General features: G+C 36.2%; 1 protein-coding gene across 1 annotated transcript in view; it reads left to right on the plus strand.

Moving 5' to 3' along the window:
* Positions 1–21,831, plus strand: part of RNF145 (ring finger protein 145) — a 55,638-nt gene extending 33,807 nt beyond the window's left edge. Inside the window, exons 6-11 of the mRNA XM_057729956.1 lie at positions 864–1,039; positions 4,766–4,906; positions 10,231–10,413; positions 16,528–16,675; positions 17,634–17,990; positions 20,229–21,831. Of these exons, the coding sequence (XP_057585939.1) occupies positions 864–1,039; positions 4,766–4,906; positions 10,231–10,413; positions 16,528–16,675; positions 17,634–17,990; positions 20,229–20,612 (1,389 nt within the window). The 3' untranslated portion in view covers positions 20,613–21,831. The remainder of the gene's footprint in view (positions 1–863; positions 1,040–4,765; positions 4,907–10,230; positions 10,414–16,527; positions 16,676–17,633; positions 17,991–20,228) is intronic.
* Positions 21,832–23,484: the final 1,653 nt, after the last annotated feature.

The following is a 23,484-nucleotide window of genomic DNA, read 5'->3' on the forward strand; positions in this document are numbered from 1 at the left end:
TTAGGTTAGAGTTTAAAACCTACCTGGCAGAACCCTGTTGTGTTACCAGGGTCTGGTCCCTGGCTTAGTAACTCCAGAAACTTGGTTACATCTATACTCTTAGGCTGAATCAGATTATGAGAATTAATTCCTTCTAATCAGTCTCATAACAGATTGTTTTATAAACTAGACAGCTAATTTACTGATTTATGGTAGCTTAATAAACTTTTTTTTTGGTGTATCTTTTTTCCTGGTGTTAATGCACTTGGCAAAACAAATCATTTGAGAAATGTTGCTTGATGAATACACAGTAGAAGCAAGAGGAATTGATCTGTCTGGGGGAAAAGGCTTCCTGTCTTTGCTCCATAATAGAGTAAACTTCTCCAGTGATTATTCTGTCTTGCATCAAACTACTTCTCCTCTATGACATTCCTGAATAAACTCTGGAAAATTCTTTTACATTTGCTTTCCTCCTAGCTCCTCAAGCGCTATTGCATTGTTCATGCTAGTCCTGATTATTTTGATTAGACATGAGTAAGTTTACCAAGGCTCCTCAAACTGCCGTGACGTAATTTTACTCTGAATGTGACTTTATTTTGATATTAGCCCTGAACTGTTAGGGCAGTTTACTGTTGCCATTTGATGACTGTGTGTGTCAGCTGTTAATAATAATACAAATCCAGTAGATTAAAAAAGACATGTTATTTCCTAATTGTATGTATAGAGCTAACTTTGAAGGAATTTAGCTGAAATAATCTTGCAAGAAAAGAAAAGCTATTCAGTTTTTCTCTTTAAATACTTTAGGTTAAACTGTTTTTTTTTGTTTAAATGTGTTTATTGAAGTGATACAAGATGTTTTCCTAAAGTCTTATTTTCTTACTCAGGTAGTGGAGGTATATGGTCTTCTAGCCTTGGGGATGTCCCTGTGGAATCAACTGGTGGTCCCTGTACTGTTCATGGTTTTCTGGCTCGTCTTATTTGCTCTTCAGATTTACTCCTATTTCAGTACTCGAGATCAGCCTGCATCACGAGAGAGGCTTCTTTTCCTTTTCCTGACGAGGTAATTAATGAGTGTATGATACTATATATAACCTTAGGAGGAGAAAACTTTTATCTAGGAATAGTAAGTTTTGCAAATTAACTTTTGTCAGTCTTTTTATAGTGCTTCATATTTAATTAAGATAGGATTTTCTTTCAGTGGATGCATAGATCTGGCAATGTAGGGAGGTGCTAATATAATAACGGTGGTATATTTGGCTGCACTGTAGACCACAGTACAGCAAATGATTTGTGGAAAGGTACATAGCAAATTGTAAAGATGTTTTTTCAATTTCAAGTTAAACTATTGGAAAAGAAATATGTTACTGAAAATAACTATCACTTTGAATATTTAGTATGTGTCAGCCACACTACTAAACACTTCTTCATACTTTTATAGCAACCCTGCAAGAAAGGTGCCTTTATTATCATTAGCATTTTAGAGCTGAGGAATCTGTACCAAGAGTAACTTGCCCCAGTGACAGTGCCAAAAGAAGGGGTGCTAACACTCAAACCCCATCTGGGTCTAAATCCTATGACTTAGCTATACGCTTTCACTATGCCCTGTTATTTTTAATGTTTTGCTTCATTATTGAGATAGTCAAATAATGGCAAAAGGAGTATATCATAGTATCTTACTGTTTAACCTAAAGGAATTCTAAGACTTGGTTTTTAAGGTAAATTATTTTAAAAAAATCTTAAGTCATTAGAGTCCTTTTTCCACCTCAGTGTCTTTGTTGTGAGCTTATCTAGACATTTGTCATTGTTCTGTTCTGAGTTTCCATTTCAGACCCTCAGAATCTAGCAAGTGGGTCTACGTCTTTGTTCCCTGGCTCATTGTCACTTTAAAAGGCAAGAAAGAAACTCTCCTCCTGGAAAGGAAATATAGGCAAATACAACTTCAGAGTTTTAGTTAATAAGCCGTTGTTTCGCAGCCATCCAGAATGATGGAGCGCTGTGCACTAAGTGGTATGGGGAGAAGTTTAAGACAAATTTACTTTCTTCAAGGAGCATGTTACTTAAGATTGAAAATGTTACAAAGTTAAACAGCAAAAAAATGTCATGGGGCTATTCCTATTTTGACGAATAAGTAAAATAAACTTATTGGTACTGAGTCAGATTTTGTACTTTCTGAGACAATTTAATTAAAAACTAGCATTTATAAACATGCGATAAACTGATATCAAATACATTTCAGTGGCCGATTCATTGTTTCACTGCTATTTGTATTTATGTAAGTATTATGGAGTTTTTATGCAGAGTTTTAAAATGACCCCAAAAGTAACTGAATTTAAAGAGAAAGAGAGATATACAGTTCTGTGGTTAGGTTAACCTAAGTGTGGAACTGGATGGAATTGGTCATGTTTTAAACCAGGTTATTATCCACTGTGAAGCATAGTATAATGTCAGAGGCTTAACAAATCAGTAAGCTGTGAATAAATTTTGACTTAACAAAGTAAGAAAATAATGCTGAGATTTTAGGTGAGGCTTAGATATCTTGCCAAAAGAATTTTCTTCTTTATTCCTTTTCCATGCATAGGATAGATTCCTGTTCTCTATATAAGAATGTTTTAATTTGATGTTTTATAGAGAAGTTCCTGTGTGGTTCTTTGATTAATTTGTATCTCTGTAAGCGTTGTTCTTTGTCCTTCTTTGATGCTTTTGTGCGCCAGGTTATGTGTGTATGTTGCCTTGCCAAAGAACAACTTACTTTCAAAAAGGAGGATTGCAAATTTACCAGGATACCCTGACTAAAACAAACCAACAAAGCACAGCAGACAAACTGAAAAAGAAAAAGAAGGGGTTTTTGCAGCCAGGAAATAGAAACTAAAATCAGTAAAATGTCTCACTGAAGAGAGAAGGGAAGAAAAATTTTATAAATTTCCCAGCCTCTTTCACTTCCCCAAAACTAGGCTGAACCCTTTTGTTTTCTGTAGTATGCTCTTGAAAAATAACATCACACTCTTTTTTAAAGTAAGAGAAAGAGAATGTGCTCCTCTTAAAAATGTAATTAAATCATACTGTTTGGGTGTAAAAGATTTCTTTAAATACAGACATAAGAATACAGAAATTGTACGGACGTTCAATAAAATTTTCAGACTTTTCCAATGGGAATGAAGTAAAATTTTTAATGTTATTTTTAGCCATAATTCTCATATTTTTAAATTACTGGACAATTTGTTGAAACATGTTATGTAATGATTTTTCTGAGAAAAATATCAAACATTTCAGAAATAAGATTTGTAAGAATGCCATGAAATTATTTATTCTTTAGCTGTCAACTACAGTGATTGGTAGATATTTTGGCTCCTAATGGAAAACCAAACATTTCTTTTCTCATCGTAACGCACATTGGTCTACATAAAATTAGATGTTTTCATATAACAAGTAAGTTGAAAGCAATTGTGTAAGAAGGAAAACTGTGTAGAAGAGGCATGGAGCTACATAGTGAAGGGCAGATACTGATTTGCCTGAATGAGTTCCTCATCTGTGCAAAAGACATTTTTCACTGAAATTTTAAAACTTAAGATATCGTACTTTTGAACATTTTTTATTAGTTGGTTTGTAAATGCCAAATCCAAACTATTGGTACATAATATTACATATATTTACAAAATACTTGTTAAGTTATTCTCTTAATATGTTCAATAAAAGTATTGAATGTATTTCTGTAAAATATGAAAGTGTTTCCAAGGTTTAGTGTAAGTCCAGTTCTCCTTATTAAAAATTGGTATTAAAATTATTTTTAAGTGGTCTTGGGCTGTATCCTTGGACATGCTTTTGAAATAACTCAGAAAAAAAAATGCATTTACCTACACCTAAATTAAATTAAAATGTAAAGCACCAGTAGTATGGAAGACACTGTTGTAGTAAGAGGAGTTGGGGGCTACGGAGTCAGCATAGGCCTTGCCCCGTAACAGTTTGGTCAAAGAAGGAGTTTTGACAAGGAACCACGTTAGCAGTACAGTTTGATCAATTTGAACGGCCAAAACTTTTCAGAACAGTGGGCAACTATGCAAGTTTCTTTTGAATATTATGGGTATGTTAATTAGATATTTCTTAAGGTTTGAACAAGATTTAAGCCCTTGGACTTTTACTACCTTTGAAAGAGATGATAGATAAATAAAAATAAAAAAGACTGTGGTTCAGATTTGATGGTATGTACTGAATGTTTGCCAAAGAGATAGAAAAAATGAGGTTAGGATAATAATAAGAATGGATTTAGGGACTTCCTAGGTGGCGCAGTGGATAAGAATCCTCCTGCCAATGCAGGGGACACGGGTTCTGTCCCTGCCCCAGGAAGATACCACATGCCACAGAGCAACTAAGCCCATGCATCACAACTATTGAGCCTGCACTCTAGAGCCCGTGAGCCACAACTACTGAGCCCATGTGCCACAACTACTGAAGCCCACGCACCTAGAGCCCATGCTCTGCAACAAGAGAGGCCACAGCGATGAGAAGCCTGTGCACCACAATGAAGAGTAGCCCCGACTCACAGCAACTAGAGAAAGCCCGTGTGCAGCAACGAAGACCCAACACAGCCAATAAAATAAATAAATAAATAAGTAAATAAATAAAAAAGAATGGATTTAAATTATTAACAGAGTGGTTAGGTGATTTCATCTCACATTTTGGGTGTTTTCATTGAGGATCAGATCAAGCTTGGTGGTTAAAGGCCTAAGATGTTTTAATTCTAAATAAACAATTTTTATATGTCAGTATTTCCCCCCCTTTTTTTTCCTAGTATTGCTGAATGCTGCAGCACTCCTTACTCACTTTTGGGTTTGGTCTTCACGGTTTCTTTTGTTGCCTTGGGTGTTCTGACACTCTGCAAGTTTTACTTGCAGGGTTATCGAGCTTTCATGAATGATCCTGCCATGAATCGGTAAGTTCTTTACTCTGAATAGCTCTAGAAATTTAAATCTTATATAACTTGAAGAAGTACTGATGAATTACTCTGTTAATGAATTTTAGAGGATGTGGAATTTTGATGTCTTTTTTATTTGGAATGCTTGCAATGTTTGGATTAAAATGCTATAAAAAATAAAATTTTGTGTATAAAAGATGTATTTTTATTGTATGTACTTAACAAAGTGTATTTTAATAATTTGCTTTTTCCCATTTGAAGTTGTGTCACTTTGTTAAAATCTGATTTCTATATTTGATACTTAGTTTTTTTTTATGTTTGAACATAATTTTTATACTGATTAAAGTTTCAAATGACACTAATGAGGATGCAGAATAGTTACTCCAGTTGTTATTAAATCACTAAGATCAGGTATTAGGAAACTATTTCTAAAATTCATCATGATTTCTATTAGCTGAATTAATATAGAGGTTTAATGGTTTCATTTATATAAGTTTATATAACCTCTTCTTAAAGTGTTTAAATTTTTATGCAATATTTCAGAATTAGTAGATGCTGAGTACCTTGTAAATCGAGGGGAAATTTTTATTTTGTTGTATATTAGTTTTTTAATGACAGAAAAGAAAAAAACCTATGCTCTGTGATTTTCCTGTCAATCCCAGCTTACCCCTGTATAATCGAAAAAGGGGGTGGTAGGGACAAGATAGAAAAATAATTCATGTTTAAGTTCTCAAAATTCATACCATTCAGAAAGCACAAAATAGAAAATGACAGCTTTCTCTCCCTACTTCCCATTTCCTCTCCCCAAAGATAACAGCTGTAGACAGTTATTTAAAAAATTTCTCATAGGGAAAAGTATATATATATATATATTCTTTTCTGTATACTATACACATTGTTCTGTACCTTATTTTGTCACTTAATATGGTTCAGATAGGTTTTTTGTTTTTTTATGTCTACACATACAGATACATCTCATTCTTTTTGATGAATGCATAGTATTGCAAAAATAATTTTTTTTTTTTTTTTTTTTTGCTGTTTAAAAATAATGCTGCTATGAGTATCTTTGTTCATGTCTCCATTTTTTTAAACCCTTAATTAGGAAAATTTTAAACCGATAAAGTTGAGAAGATAGTAAAATGAACGCCTATGTATGTACCTGGCACCCATCTCCAGTAATATGACCAGTGTCATGTACTGTGTGTCAATTCCACCTACCTTGTCCCATAACCCGCCAGCTGCATTTGTTTGGAGCAAATCCCAGATATAACATTATCTATCTAAATTTTTAAAAACATTTTGTTTCCTCAGTTTAGGATCCAAATAAGGCCCATATTACAGTTGATTGGTACGCCTCGTAAGTCTCTCAATATTTAGGTCCCTGTTATCTCTATGTTTTTTCCCTTTAATTTTATTTGTTGAAGACATCAGGTTGTGTGTCCTACTTAGTTTTTCAGTCTGGATTTTACACATGATGTCACATAGCATGTTCCATTATTCACATTATCTCTCAAATATATGTGTGTATATATATGTGTGTGTGTGTGTATATATATATATCTCTTAAAAATCTATATCTATATGTCTTAACTTTTGTAGTACAGCCATAGAGTAAATTACCAGTAAGGTTATTGAATTGAAGGGCATGTACATTTAAAATTTATTAGCAAATTCTTCTCCAAAAATGTTTTACCTGTTTATATCTCAGCATTAGTCTGCACATATTTTTTTACATTCCTTGTCAGTACTTGGGTCATCAAACTTTGAAATATTTGCTAATTTGTGGATTTGAAAACTATATCTATCCTTCACTCACTTCTCATTTATTTGCAAGATTCTTTACAATTCAAGTCAATAGGATAAAAAGGTCTTAGAACTTTCTATATATTTTCCATATGGAAATTTTCAAAAAAAGTATTTGTATTTACATCTCTGGTTCTTAAGGTCTTCTTTTTTTTTTTTTTTTGGAAGTTATAAATCTTATCCTGTGCACATTTTTTTAAGCTCTTTATTGGAATATAATTGCTTTACACTCTTGTACCAGCTTTTGAGGTACACCAAAGTCAATCAGCTGTATTTATACTTATATCCCCATATCCCCTCCCTCCCGCGACTCCCTCCCACCTTCCCTGTCCTGGCCCTCTAAGGCGTCACGCATCATCGAGTTGATCTCCCTTTGTTATACAGCAGCTTCCCACTAGCTATCTATTTTACAGTTGGTAGTGTAAATATGTGCTACTCTCTCACTTCGTCCCAGCTTCCCCTTTGCCCCCCACCCTGCATGTCCTCCAGTCCATTCTCTGCATCTGCATCCTTATTCTTGGCCTGTCACTGGGTTCATCAGTACCATTTTTTTTTTAGATTCCGTATATATGAGTTATCATACAGTATTTGTTTTTCTCTTTCTGGCTTACTTCACTCTGTACAACAGACTCTAGGTTATCCACCTCATTACATATAGCTCCATTTCATTCCTTTTTGTGGCTGAGTAATAGTGCATTGTATATATGTGCCACATCTTGTTTATCCATTCATCTGTTGATGGGCATTTAGGTTGCTTCCATGTTATGGCTATTGTAAATAGTGCTGCAGTGAACAGTATGGTACATTTCTTTTTGGATTATGTTTTCTCTGGATATATGCCCAGTGGTGGGATTACTGGATCATATGGTAGTTCTATTTTTAGTTTTTTAAGGAACCTCCAAACTGTTTTTCATAGTGGCTGTACCAATTTACATTCCCACCAGCAGTGCAGGAGGGTTCCCTTTTCTCCACACCCTCTCCAACATTTATTGTTTGTAGATTTTTTGTTGATGGCCATTCTGACCAGTGTGAGGTGATACCTCACTGTGGCTTTGACTTGCATTTCTCTGATGATTAGTGATGTTGAGCATCTTTTCATGTGTTTGTTAGCCATCTGCACGCCTTCTTTGGAGAAATGTCTATTTAGGTCTTCCACCCATTTGTGGATTGGGTTATTTGCTTTTTTGGTATTAAGCTGCATGAAGTGCTTGTATATTTTGGAGATGAATCCTTTGTCCATTGCTTCGTTGGCAAGTATTTTCTCCCATTCTGAGGGTTGTCTTCTTGTCTTGTTTATGGTTTGCTTTTGCTGTGCAAAAGCTTTTGAGTTTCATTAGGCCCCATTTGTTATTCTTTTTTTTTTCAAAATTGATTAAACTTTTTTTAATTAATTAATTTATTTTATTGGCTGTGTTAGTCTTTTTTGCTGTGCACGGGCTTTCTTTTTAGTTGTGAGTGGGGGCTACTCTTCGTTGTGGTGTGTGGGCTCCTCATTGCCGTGGCTTCTCTTGTTGCAGAGCACAGGCTCTAGGTGCGTGGGCTTCAGTAGTTGCAGCACATGCACTCAATAATTATGGCTCACAGGCTCTAAAGCGCTCAGTAGTTGTGGCGCATGGGCTTAGTTGCTCCGCGGCATGTGGGATCTTCCTGGGGCAGGGATCGAACCCGTGTCCCCTGCGTTGGCAGGCAGATTCTCAACCACTGCACCACCTAGGAAGCCCCCCATTTGTTTATTCTTGATTTTATTTCCATGATTCTAGGAGGTGGGTCAAAAAGGATCTTGCTTTGATGTATGTCAGAGTGTTCTGCCTATGTTTTCCTCTAGGAGTTTTATAGTGTCTGGCCTTACATGTAGGTTTTTAATCCATTTGGAGTTTATTTTTGTGTATGGTGTTAGGAAGTGTTCTAATTTCATTCTTTTACATGTTGCTGTCCAATTTTCCCAGCACCACTTATTGAAGAGGCTTTTTTCCATTGTATATTCTTGCCTCCTTTGTCAAAGATAAGGTGCCCATATGTGCTTGGGTTTACCTCAGGGTTCTCTATTCTGTTCCATTGATCGTCCTTTCTATTTTTGTGCCAGTACCATACTGTCTTGATCACTGTGGCCTTGTAGTTATAGTTGGAAGTCAGGAAGCCTGATTCCACCAACTCCATTTTTCCTTCTCAAGATTGCTTTGGCTATTCGGGGTCTTTTGCGTTTCCACACAAATTGTAAGATTTCTTGTTCTAGTTCTGTGAAAAATGCTGTTGGTAATTTGATAGGGATTGCATTGAATCTGTAAATTGCTTTGGGTAGTACAGTCATTTTCACAATGTTGATTCTTCCAATCCAAGAACATGGTATGTCTCTCCATCTGTTTGTATCATTTTTGATTTCTTTCATCAATGTCTTATAGTTTTCTGCATACAGGTCTTTTGACTCCTTAGGCAGGTTTATTCCTAGGTATTAATATTATTCTTTTTGTTGCAGTGGTAAATGGGAGAGTTTCCTTAATTGCTCTTTCTGCTCTTCCGTTGTTAGTGTATAGGAATGCAAGAGATTTCTGCACATTAATTTTGTGTCCTGCTACTTTACTAACTTCATTGATTAGTGCTAGCAGTTTTCTGGTAGAATCTTTAGGGTTTTCTATATATAATATCATGTCATCTGCAAAGAGTGACAATTTTACTTCTTTTCCAATTTGTATTCCTTTTATTTCATTTTCTTCTCTGATTGCTGTGGCTAAAACTTCCAAAACTATATTGAATAATAATATTAGGTGAGAGTGGGCACCCTTGTCTTGTTCCTGTTCTTAGAGGGAATTCTTTCAGTTTTTCACCATTTAGAATGATGTTGGCTTTTGGTTTCTCCTATATGGCTTTTATTATGTTGAGGTAATTTCCTTCTGTGCCCATTTTCTGGAGAGTTTTTATCATAAATGGATGTTGAATTTTGTCAAAAGCTTTTTCTGCGTCTATTGAGATTATCATGGTTTTTATCCTTTAGTTGTTGATATGATGTATCACATTGATTGATATGCATATATTGAAGAATCCTTGCATTCCAGGGATAAACCCCACTCGATCATGGTATATGATCTTTTTAATGTGCTGTTGGATTCTGTTCTTATGGTCTTCTTAAAGAGACTTTCCCTACTCCAAAATTATAGAAACATTCACCTATGGTTCTCTGTTTTATAATCAGGATATAGCTCATGGTGTAAATACGTATAATTCAGTGGATATCTAAGAATGGGAGAGGTATCTAACATGTTAGCAACGCTTGGTTAGAGCAATTTTATTTACATTAGAAGTTACTTTTTTCTACTCACTGTATGCTAAAATTATAGTTATTATGTTTTACATGTGTAGTGATACATTATGATTGTATATTATTACATATACGTTAATACTCTGATCAGGTTTTTTTGTCTAAGTCAGAATAGATCACAAATATGTAACAACAGTCTAATAAGCCTTTGAATTATTTTCCCTCGGAATTAAATGTGATCCTGATTATTGTTTGTTTGTTCTTCCAAAAATGTATGCTTTTCTAGGGGCATGACAGAAGGAGTTACGCTGTTAATCCTGGCGGTGCAGACTGGCCTGATAGAGCTGCAGGTCGTTCACCGGGCATTCCTGCTCAGTATTATCCTTTTCATTGTTGTAGCTTCTATCCTGCAGTCTATGTTAGAGATTGCAGATCCTATTGTTTTGGCGCTGGGAGCATCTAGAGACAAGTAAGAAACTTCCTAAAAGAAATTTTTGTATATTTTTTACATGAGTTTGTTGTCTGAAAATTTAGATATTGTTTAGAGACAGAAGATGGGTAAATAATTGGTATAAGCGTATTAGCAAGTTTGCACTTTTATTTTTTGTATGTGTTTGACTTTTTTTGCCCTCAACATTCCTATAGTTAAAAGTCACATTAAAGGCCAAGTAATTACAAATTAGCTTTTTTCTTCTTCAGAGAAATGTAATACTTTTTTATACTTATTCAGTTTTAAAATTAAGAATGTAGAGCATAAAATTCAGTCCAGTAAATATAACAGATAGTATACAATTTTATTCTGTGTAATGCTAAAGAAGAGGACTCATTGAGAGAAGTGCAAACGAAGGAGAGAAAAATAAAGATCGTCGGGCAATCATAAAGATAGGCATTTATGGAATAGCAGTCTCATCTAATGGCTTTTTGCAACTAACTGAGGTTATAATGGGGATTCTTGACACCTGATTTAATTGCTGCTTTGGTGGTGCTTTATGAATAAGAAAGCAGGCAGTCTTTGGGGAGATAGAATTTTGACAGAAGATTTTAAAAACATTTCAAATAAATGTTTTAATTATATTTAATGAGATTTATCTTTCTATCCCCATATCCCATATTGCCAAACATTCTGAAAACTTTCTCAAATAGTAGAATGGCTGAAAGAGTCAACTTAATTTAAGTAAGCTCAAAGCTCTTGGATATGTTTCAGATAATTTTAATCATTATAGATATTTGAGATTTGGTTTTGCGGTTTAAACTTTCTCAGTAGAAGCATTTAAGATGTTGAGTTCAATGGTGAACTCAGTTAAATAGTCACTTAAATTGGCTTTTGACCTAAGTACAACAACTATTTTGTCATCTCTGGCAGTATATCCTTTAGTATTATTAGTTATGCTAATTAAAAGATTAATATAATACAATGGAAAGTTTGGAAAAGAGAGAAAAATAAGACCATAATTTCACTGCTGTAAGAACCAGTAAATCCAGTTCTGGGTCTTTCCAGGGTGTTGAACTAGCATCATTACTGCCTTCTTCCTCCAAGATCAAATGCGGAGGAAATTTAGAGGGCAAGGAGCAAGACTGAGAATCCCTGTGTGTGGGTGTGGAGCCGTTATTTTGGATTGGTGTCACTTGTTACTCTTGTCTGTAGCAGCATTAGCCTGAGGCAAGAGAGAGTCTTGGCTGTGAAAGGATGAGATAGGAATAAACCGAGTTCTGTTCTCTCTCACCACTGCCTACGATAAGTTAGAGAATACAATCAGCGGTTAAATGGCGGTACTTTTTTAAACAAATGAAGTGGAAAAATGAGAAAACTTACTAGAGCTGACTCAAGAATTAAAAAGCTTGGATAGTTCTGTTAAAGAAATGGAAGCATATGGTAAACATCTGACTCAGGTGGTGTTATAGGCAAGTTCTAGCAAACTTTGAAGGAGCAGATATCCCTGTTTTAAACAAATACTTTCAGACAATAGAAAGAATATTCCCTCCCTACCCCACCCCCTGCTCATTCTTTGAAACCAATATAAATCCATATTGAAATCAGACAGATAATTTGAGAAAGATAGAAGTTTACTTCACTCACAATAGGAGATACTGTGACATTTTTATAATAATTGGCTCAAGTATAGACAATGTGACCAGTGGAACAGAGCCCCCAGACAGGTCCATATATGTATGGGACTTTGGTGTATGACAGAAGTGCCATGTCAAATGAGTGGAGCAGGTGGCTCTCTTCTGTAATGTAGCTGGAAAAAAATGGTTTCTATTTGGAAAAAAAGATGGAATTGGATTCCTGTCTGACAGCCGTAAACAAAAGAATCATCTCCAGAATGGTAAAGACTTAAATGCCAAAATAAAAAATTACATCTGCATAGAGTAGTATATTTTAGACCTTCAAGTAGGGAAAAAAAATTTCATAAACTTATGGAACTGACTGTGAAAGACTGAGACTAAGAATGACTATGATTATGAGAGAAAAGAATGATAAATCTAATTATTAAAATTAATAACATTTTCTAAACCTAAAGGTGACTTACATTAGAAATGATAGTTACAGACTGGGAGAAGACATTTATAGTATTCACACTTGCCCAAGAATTACTATCAAGAATATGTAAATAGCTCAAATCAGTGAGAGAAGTAGATAAAGTACATCTTTGGGCTTTTAGTGAAGGAGAAAACAATGAATATGAAGAGAGCTTCAGTGTCTTTAGTGGTCAGAGAAATGTGAATCAAGACCACTGTAAGACACTGTTTTAAACCTGTGGAAGTGGCAATGAATAAATAGTAGAAAAGAAAGAAAAAAGGGAGAGAGAGAAAAGAAGGTCAGCTGATACCTAAGGTAGAAGAAAACATAGGTCCTCAGATATCCCGAGGTTTTTGGTGGGAGTGTGAATTAGTGTAATCACTTTGGAGAACAGTTTAGCAGTATTTCTTCCTACGTATATACTCAAGACATTCTTGTGTATATTCAGGAGGGACATGTAGAAGAATATTCATAGCACAGTTCACAATAGCAAAAACCTGGAAACAAATCATATGCCAATCAAACAGGAAAGGGGATGAATAAATGTGAAAATGGTCACAGTGGAATGTTAAAAACATAGTGACACACTAAACATTGAGTGATTCATAGCAATATGTAAAGTAAATCCCAAAAGATGACAATACAGAAGGTTATTTTTATGTTAAAAACAATTTTTAAATACACTTTTTAGGAATACATATGGATTAAACAAAACTGTGGAAAGGGAAGCAAGCAAGAGAGTGAAGAGCACAGCACAGGACTCGTGAAAAGGTTTCATTGGGTGGAGAGAGGCAGGATATGGAAAAGACCGTCCTGCCACATGCTTAGAGTGGGTTATGGTCCAGGGCCTGGCTTTTGTATGGGGAGATGGGTTCATGAGTGCTTGTTAAATTTCAGGTATTTAAAATAGCTAATTGGATTATGAACTAATAAAAAGAGGGACATGCATAGACCAATAACAATAGTGCGTTCTGAATAGAGAATTGTGATTAATTCTATTAAGTGTACTGGGGGTTAAAAAAGGAAATAAAAATTATCCTAATTCTCAAATTAGAAGAACAACTAAAAGGTAGTATTGAAACACTGCTTCTCTCTGTCATTAAGGAAGTAATTATTAGGGGGAAATCCTCACATGTCTTTGGCTTGTGCCTGAAGGTAACTTCCAGTGTTTAAACTTAAAAAGATGTCTCAGATAGTTTTAGCCATAGATATAATTGTTACTTTTATCTATAAATTTCATTACAGTTGTTAGCAAGGAATTTTATAACTGTAGTCTACTGTATTGTTATATAGCAAATTTTTAAATGACCAGCTTTTCATGAAATGTGTTGAGGTGAATTAAAAAAAAATTTTTTTTTTTTTTACTTTATAATGCTTAAGTTGTTAATGGAATGAGATTCCAGTATCATTTTCCTCTGTTCTTTTTATGTTTAATTTTAATTTTAAATTAGGTTTTTGTTGAATTTTAACTGCTTAAATAAGGATATATATGTATGTACTGTTTGTGTATATAAAACACAGAAATTAGACATAAGTGTAAAACTGTTGACATGTGTTGCACTTACTTTCTGTGTACATGTAAAAATTTGTTTGAAAAAATATATATATGTTTGTGTATATATGTAAATATATACCTATATTATATAAGTGGATCATAGCTAGCTTGATTTTGAAAAATATATTTAAAGTTTTAAGGCATATTGCCCTGTTATAACTACCATTACAATAATTCTTTTCTGCCTGCTTTTCTTAAAAAAAATAGAAGTTTGGAATCTCCAAGTAGAGCTACTGTGGCAGGTTTATATTTGCCCCTTAACTTCTCATAAGAAAAATGTTTGACAAGAAAAGATGTAAAACACTTTCCAAAGTACCTAGCTTTAATTTTAACCAGAATAATAATTTACTTTCTTATAAGAATTGCTAATTGTGGACAGTCCCACACAGTATAGCATTTAACTTAGTGTGGTTATTTTTCCTCCCACCTGTGTTATAATAGAGTTAAAGGTAGGAAGGATGATTTATGCTACGTTTCCATCTCCTTGAGATACTTCACATGGATTTGAGAACATTTCACAGATACTGGTATTTAATTAAAACAGCCTAATTTTACTGTGGCTATGAACTTTAAACTGTTTTGGTTGAAATTCATGTTTCCTCATAATGTTTTTAAATAATCTGTTTGTTTTTACTAGGAAATCATTGAATGATTTGTCTCGCTATTCAGTTTACATCGATTGTAATTGAGTTTTGTTTTTAAGAAAGGGGATGGCTGTTTGGGGCTCACACTAATTTCTTTCTAGATTTGTGATCCTTATTTCCAAAAATTACTCCAACTTTGGCTTTTATTTACCAAGGAAATGGAAGTATCTAGCATTTTCTTTTTAAATCCCTTGTTGGGGTAATAAGTCATTCCATCATCAGTTGGCTTATAAGTTGGATATATAATGTAAATAATAAGCTTGTAGGGGGTGGAAATCATACTTTTAATTGCACAAAAAGATTTTTTTTCAAAGTTCTGCTTAAGGCACTTGTTGGGGGAGGGTTTTGTGTCAGTTTTCTTTTAGAAGTTGTTATACAATCTGTATTAAATTTGGGGTGTATTTAAGGAATTATCTATTAGAATATTACAGTGTACGGAGAGATAAACAAAAGAAAAGATGTTCCTTCTCCTTGTGCCATAACCAGGGGGCTCCAGCTGTGTATGCGACTATTGACAACAAGGAGGTTTCAAGTGGAATCAGAAGCTGAAATTTAAGTCTAAGAAATTTCTTGACTTGTTGTGTGTCATAAAAGCATAAAGTTATACACGTAACTATTCCCCTGTGTAATAACCACAATTAACTTTTGTCCTGCTTACATCTTAGGGCTTTGCACTTGGGTGGATAGATGGGTAGGTAAGAAAAGGTAGTAATCGATGGAAAATAATTCGAAAAATATCAAGCAGAAATAAGTTTTCAGGTTTTATTTGGCCCTTATTTCAAATAAGCCTTTGTGCTTAGGAGCTGGAGTTATCCTATTTTGAAGGAGTTTAAATTTGGGCGATGAGACTTTTAAAAATGTGTGTACATATATAAAATATTTTTATTTAAACAATAAATATAAAAATATAAACAAGAATGTTTAGGTGTGTATGATATATAATATATAAAATATGTATTATATGTAAATATCTATCTATTGAAGCAGTGCTTCAATTCATTGTATGATTGTCTGGTGCAGGTGTTAAGAATTCTGAGAGGGTTGGTGATTCCTGGAGAAAGCATAACATTACCTGTACAAATATATTTGTTTAGCTTGAGGTAGTCTAAAGGGTTTAGAAAAAGAGCATGGGATGGAGGCATTTCTGGTGGGATGTTTAAGAGTGCTTGTGTTTTTCTAGGAAAACAATTAATTAACCATCTTTGCTTACAGTGAGGGACAGATGTTGATGAGTTTGGACCAAAAAAATGGGAGTGGAGGACCACAAATGCCAGGCTAGGAAGTTTAGAGAAGGTATTGACAGTATTAGGCTAGCAGAGCTTTTAAAACTATCTGTGTATCCAGGAACAGGGGCTAGAAGGGAGGAAGATCAACTAGTAGATCTTAGAGTGCAGTGGTTCATAGTTTTTCCCCAGCCTCAACAGATGTGAGGGGCAATACCCCTGCTCATTGCAGAGCCATTCTTCTTGGTAACACTGCACTCACGGCTGCAGAGATTTTCAAGGGTGGTGCAGGTGAGAGGTTGTCATGACTTAAGACAGCAAATTACTGTTAAGATTGTTAAGATTTAATGCTACAAAAGCCTGAAATTGCTTTGAAATTGCTTGGAATGGAAATGAGATTGAAAGCAAACTATTGAGAAAAAAAAATTGGTGGTACTTGGCAATTGACTGAGTGTAGGGTTAAGAGAAAAGGTGCTTTGAAGTACCACACCTTTGATGTGACTTGCCCTGAAATCTAGCACTGTGACTGGCATGGAGAAGGGTGTGCAGTAAAATGCTGTGAAATTGAAGCATGGCACAAGACCTAGTAGTTGTGCTGCTAGGTGACAGGCATGTTAAAAGAATACTTTTCTTTCTCTAGGAGTTTATGGAAACACTTCCGAGCTGTGAGCCTTTGTTTATTTTTACTGGTATTCCCTGCTTATATGGCCTATATGATTTGCCAGTTTTTCCACATGGACTTTTGGCTTCTTATCATTATTTCTAGCAGCATTCTCACCTCTCTTCAGGTAAGCCCAGGATTAATTAACTTTATATAGTAACTGATTTTCTTATTTTTCCTTCCAGAAGAGGAATTAAACTTTTTCAAGACTAATGATTATAAGTGGCTTATTTAGGTGATTACTTCCCATCCTTTTTACTAGAATGCATTGCATTTATTTGAGCATAGGAATGAGAAGGTAGGTTATTAAAATATAAGCCTATCTGTCACTGTACTTTTTTAATCAAGGTAATTAAAGTTTGCAGTATTTCTTTCTCAAAATGGTATGATACAGAACTGTCATGTAAATCTTAAATAGATAAGTAACTATAAAATATTAAAAGATTTTAGTGCTTGTTTGGAGCACATGTTGCCCACTCGAAAATAACCATAGTTTCATAATGTATATAAATATGTGATACCTGTATATGTATTACACAGACAGGATATACACTTTACACACACACGCGCGCGCGTATGTATTACACAGACAGGATATACACTTTACACACACACGCGCGCGCGCGCACACACACACACACACACACAGTGTTACCATGGAGTGGATAAACTTGTAGCTTGAAAGTGTATCTTGGCTATCTAATCAGTAACAAGTAAAAGAAAAATGTAGCACTGGCAATAAAGATTTATTCATTGTTCCCTGTAGAAGTAAATGTTCTTTGAAAGTTGAGGAACAGATATGAGTACAGAATTAGGAAATTTTAGATAGAACTTTGGTGACTAGGGGAAAGAGTGAAGGAATGTCAGAGAAGACTAATTACTAATCAGAATGATTTTAGTAAAGTTATATCTCAAGGTACTTTTCAGTATTAAAGACCTGGATAGCTGAGATCACCCACATTTTAATAATACCACTGTCTCCTCTGTACATTGCATCTGGTGTACTAAAGATATTAGTAATGTGTTATCACTTAAAGTCTATGAAAAACCTTTCTTAGTGATTATATACATACTTTTTTTTTCAGGTTCTGGGAACACTTTTTATTTATGTCTTATTTATGGTTGAGGAATTCAGAAAAGAGCCAGTAGAAAACATGGATGACGTCATTTACTATGTGAACGGCACTTACCGCCTGCTGGAGTTTCTCGTGGCCCTCTGTGTGGTGGCCTACGGAGTCTCAGAGACCATCTTTGGAGAATGGACAGTAATGGGCTCAATGATCATCTTCATCCATTCCTACTATAATGTGTGGCTTCGGGCCCAGCTGGGGTGGAAGAGCTTCCTTCTCCGCAGGGACGCAGTGAATAAGATTAAATCATTACCCATTGCTACAAAAGAGCAGCTTGAGAAACACAATGATATTTGTGCCATCTGTTATCAGGTAACTCATACAGTAAGAAGCCATTTGGGTGGGTCATACCATGTGTCCCTTGGGAGTTTAACCGCATTATCCAAATGCAAGTTAAATTTCCAGGCAGAAATTGTCTCCTGGGTGAAAAAAAAGTGGGCCTCAGAAATTATTAAAGACCTGATAAAATATTTCCATTTTATTTCTAAAGTAAGTTTTAAATTTAGCCCCTCAAGTTCTAATTCACTGTTATTTTCAACATTATTGCTCACCCATAAATAAAGGAAAAACAGGTCAGGTGTATTTTATATTTACTCCTGAATATATACACACACATATATACGTACTATCCAGTGTATACTATGAATCAGGAGTCAGCAACTTCGGAAAAGTGGTGTGCCAAGATTCTGACTCTTTCCCTTCTGGTATTTCCAGGGTGGGGAATAAATATTCATTTAGTTAACGTAGGTGGAGAGAGTATGTGCTTCCCTGTGGGTTGAGGGATATCTGAGGTGTGTGCAGCCTCTATACGGAAGTAGAGGGCGGGAGGTATGGTAGAAGCAACCAACTGGTGTACATTACAGTTGGCCTCCCTGGCATCTTTGGCATATGAGCCCTCAGTAGCTGACGACTGCCTTCTATCAAGAATTGAAAGACAGTATTTAAATCAGCTTGGAAATATAACAATAACAAAAAACAGGCCTAGAGTTTAGTCACCAGTCACGTGTGCAGAAGGATGATTGAGTAGCAGCTTTTATAGCTAAACTGTACTGTTGGAAGTATGGGCAGAAATTCTGTGTGACAACACAAACTGTTCCTTTAAAATCACTCTTAAAGAATGTGGGCTGGTGGAATAAAACTATAGACAGTGTCAGTGAGTATACAGGGGAGATACTTGTTCCAAGGCTGCTTTACTGTGTAGATGGGATGTGTATGTGTTTGTGTGTGAAGACTACCTAGAATAAGAATTTTTCCTAAGAGTAAAATTAAGCTGCCACTTTTTGATTGTTATTAGAAGCTACTTTTGGGTACTAGCAAAATAATATTTTCCAGGTTGCTTTTGCATTTGGGGGGGTTGAGGAGCAATGTAAGTGGCCATTGTCTTCATGCTGGCTCCTTGGTGCTCGGTAGCCTTGTATGCAGGACAAAGCATAGCAAAGACAGATTTGGGGCTCATCAGCTTCAGCAGCCTGTGTCTAAATATACCATCTCTGGGATTTGAGAGTCCTCTTTTTGTACTTCCTGTTGTCACATCACTTTTTTTGAGGTGCTTGAACTACCTGCTGATATCACACTGAAAATAAAACTCAAACTGCTTACCTTCCCAGCTGGCTGCTCTTCCTTGGATGGCTTTCTGCTTAAAAGTTGACTCCCAGGTGTTACCAGTTCTTGGCAAGGAATTTCTACTGTAGCCACAACTCCTTGTTTTGGGACTTTAAACAAAATTAATGGTTGATCCACCAAATGTATGTTGTTAACAATTTAAACTTCATGTTGTCAGCCTTCCCTCCCCAAATATATCTTATGCAAGGACTATTAGTGCAAAGTCTACCACTTCTTATTCCAGTGGTTATTAAACTTAAGTGTGCATTAAAGTCACATGGGTGGCTTGCTGTACCTATAGATTTGCGAATGCCATCTTCAGCTTTCCAGATCAGTAGGTCTGGGGTGCCCTAGAATATGCACAGTTAGCCAGCACTCAGGGTGACTCTGATGCACATTGCGAAACACTGGCTTATATCATATTGTGAGAACTGGGATGTACATTATCCCTAATGAAGTTGCCACTTCCTTGCCAACACCCTGGTGTTATGTGGCTTATTTTGTCTCCTTGCCAATGATCTCATCATGGAATAATCTGTTGAGCTGTGTTGAAGCAAAAAAAGTGGAAAAAGCCCAATCTTCATCAGATTTCCTGAGGTTCTGATTATACTCGTGGAGACCCAGTAATCATACTGCTGCAGTTTTATAACCTTTATGTTTCATACTAAGTCCAAACCCAGTTACAAAGCTTGTTTCTTCCTCATTTTTGGTTTTTACTTCTTTTTAAAAAATTTTTTAGCCAGTGGTTCTCTTATTATTTGTATAAAGGGGTCTCTGATGGCAAGAGGATTATTACAAAAATATGAAATGAGTTTTATTCTAAGATCTGTGTTACAAATTTTCTGTGGAGAATTTGTGAGAAAGAAATGTTGGAACTAGAACTCGAGCATAGCAGCAAAGATTTTAGATAATAGACACTTACGAGGTATCTTTTTACCCCCTTTTTAGGACATGAAATCTGCGGTGATCACACCTTGCAGTCATTTCTTCCACGCAGGCTGTCTCAAGAAGTGGCTGTATGTCCAGGAGACCTGCCCTCTGTGCCACTGTCACCTCAAAAACTCCTCGCAGCTGCCAGGGTTAGGAGCTGACCCGGTTCCACAGCCTCCCACTGGAGCTGAGCAAAATGTGCTTCAGGAAGGTACTGAACCCCCAGGCCAGGAGCATCCTCGGGGGACCGGGGTGCAAGAAGGTTCTAGGGACAATGACGAGTGCATTGCCAGAAGATCAGATAGCCCGGAAGGGACCTGTGATCCCAAGGAAAATCCTCTTAGTGCAAAAGATGAAGCACATCCTGTTGAGGTCAACCTAGAAGAAAAGCAGCAGGAGTAACACTTTGCTACTCTGGAGAAGTTAACCCTCGTTGGAATTCATGCTCAGATTTGAGGAGTTAATGTATGAGGATTAGGCAGGAAACTTCACATTCCAAGGATCTAATCCAGGAAGTACTCTCAGTGGAGACCACCTGCTTTCATCCCCTTGACATTGTGGGAGAAATTTTGCAATGTATGCTAATCCTAATGTATTTATATATCCTATGCTGATGTTTGGTAGAGGTTTGCCAAGAAAATTCAACCTTAGCAACTGCAGAAATGGCCCCTGATATGTAAGGGATAAATAAAATCAGATTTGAGTGTCTGAAAGGGGCTAAAGGAAGGAGGATAAAGAGCACGAGGACAGCATGGGAGGAAGCAGGCAGAAGTGGAACGGATATTTCACTCTGTGGGACAGGACCATTCTTGTTACAAAGTGTGAGTGGTGATGAGCCTTTTCCTCCACCCCCTTTTCCCTCAGTTAATTGGAACTCAGTCAGGTGATTATTTGTACAGCACTGAGATGAAATCAAAGATGTAAAAGCATTGATTGTATTCAAAGATTGAAGCACGCTCATACTTCGTATGTGCTTTGGGGGAGGGCGGGGTGGGCACTTGGGCCTTGCGGGTGCATTCATGTAATCTGAGACTCTTGAACTTGATGATGGAGTCTTCAATATTTTGATGTATATGAAACTTTTGTTAATACATTGTATACTGTATTGGCTGTGTGAAGTAAACTAAAACTCTGATGAACACTTTGGAGTCCATGTTAGTGTAGGAGACCAAAGTGGGAAGGGCTTTAGGGCACTGATAAAGGCCCTAAGTGTACTTTTCAATCCTGTGTAATGTTTAATTCTTGCGACTGAATCAAAACAGTGTTAAATTATGGCAATATTTGCACTTTGGGAATGAGTACATAACTGTATGATCACATTCTGCAAATGCCACTTTTAAAGCTGTTAATAGACTTTGCACCTTTTCTTTGACAAGGATGTGTCATATTTAAATTTTTACATTCATCATGGCTACAGGTAGAACTGGGGAGGGGGGAATGTAATTTTTTATGGGAATTTTGATATGAAAAGAAATTAGTCATTTATTTATACAATAGGCTTGGCTCAAAAAGTGTTTTTCAGACTCGGTATTCCTAATGTGGGATGTGACTTTATTTTTAGTAGCAAATTTGGATGTAGACTGACAGACATAGCTGAATGTCTTAATAAATTTAAATTTGAAGATAACTGTTTTTACTCCTGTGATGATTATTATTGTAAAGTGTCTTGCTGAAATTCTGTTCTTCGGAGGTTTTTCTTATCCGGCTGGGCTTCCAATATCTTGATCCGTGTCAAAAAAGGCCGTGCAGATGGCAAAACTTTTTGATTGAAAAGGATCAATGTTTTGAAATCTTCTACACCAGTGGTAGCAAACCTAGCTCTGCATCAGAAGCATCTAGGGAGCTTTTTAAAAAAATTACACATTTCTGAACCCCACTTCAGAGCTAGTGAGTCAATCTTTGGCGTGCCTGAGAACATGCATTTCATAGCTTCCTGGGTGAGTCTATCCAAGTAGCCTGACACCAGCACGATTTTACATTGAGGAAGGAAGTGCCAGACCAGAATGAATTTCTTCCCAGGTATAGCTGGAAGTTTCTCATTGTTCATTTGGTGATCCTGGTCAGGCAGGAAACAGCAGATGGCTCCCCCTGGTGGTAGTCAGGCTGTTGTCCAGAAACCCAGCAGTGATCTCAGGATTTGAAACTGAATTTCAGCCCTTGTGTAAAAGGTACATATTCAAATATTAAACTTTTTGGTGCCTTGTTTGAAGGAATAAGATTGCATGTGAAGTTGAAACTGTTTATAGTACAGTGAACTCAGCCATCCTTTAGCACCAAAGGCTCTCTCACACAGACCTAAGGAAAAGTTCTCAGGTATTTTCATAGAAGTAAGGACCTCTTTGTCAGCAGTTTCACATTACAATACAGTTTTTAACCTCCTGATAGCACAGAGATCCCAGCTGTACTTACCAAGTCACATGAGCCTCTCAGCTCAGCAGCCTAGTGGGGAAATAACAACTTATCAGTGTGTATCCCTTTGTTTCAGTCAGGAGAGCAAGATTATCTTGTAGAAACAAAACCCTTCAAGATCTCAATGGCTTCAGAACAAAGTTTTATGTCCCACAAACTGCATATGTGTCTGTCGGTGAGTGGCTGGGGTGCTGTATTTGGTGCAGGCACTCAGGGATCTAGACTGATGGCACAGTCACTGTCTTGAACCTTCCTGGTGGTCATGGCAAGAGGAAAGGCTCTGGAAGGCTGTCCTCCAGCAGTTAATGTGCTCCTGCCGGCAGTGGACGCACCACCCCATGGCCAGCACTGTGGTCCCTCCCTTATAAGAGGCTGTGGAAGTTCAGTCTTCCTCCTGGGCCTGGAAAGAGGATGCATCAGCTGTGCTGATGACTGCCACACCTCGGTTTTGTTTAATTATTTAAATTTTTTATTTATACATTATTCAAAATTAGGGGGCACACCTGTGAATGAAAATATACTCGTTGAGAACCTCTGGCTTAATTGGTTCCTTGTTCCAGTCATTTTTTTTAATAGTCTTCAACTCACTACCAGACTTTTAATTTAAGAAGATATACTCACCTAGTTTGTACTACTAAAGAGAAAACCAAAAAATTGGATTCAATTTCCCTTCTATGATACTTGATCAAGTTAAGTGAGAAAATATCACATCCCTATAAGCCTGTCCACTTCATGGTTTCCACTGATTTTCAGACAGTGCGTATGTATTTTCCCTCATGATCAGTTTTCTCTTAAAAACTTTATCACCTTATGAACTTTGACATCAAAGTTAGTACTGAACAGTTGAAACTGTCATACTTGTTTT

The sequence above is a fragment of the Hippopotamus amphibius genome, chromosome 1, assembly GCF_030028045.1.
Source record: "Hippopotamus amphibius kiboko isolate mHipAmp2 chromosome 1, mHipAmp2.hap2, whole genome shotgun sequence".
Classification (NCBI taxonomy): Eukaryota; Metazoa; Chordata; class Mammalia; order Artiodactyla; family Hippopotamidae; genus Hippopotamus; species Hippopotamus amphibius.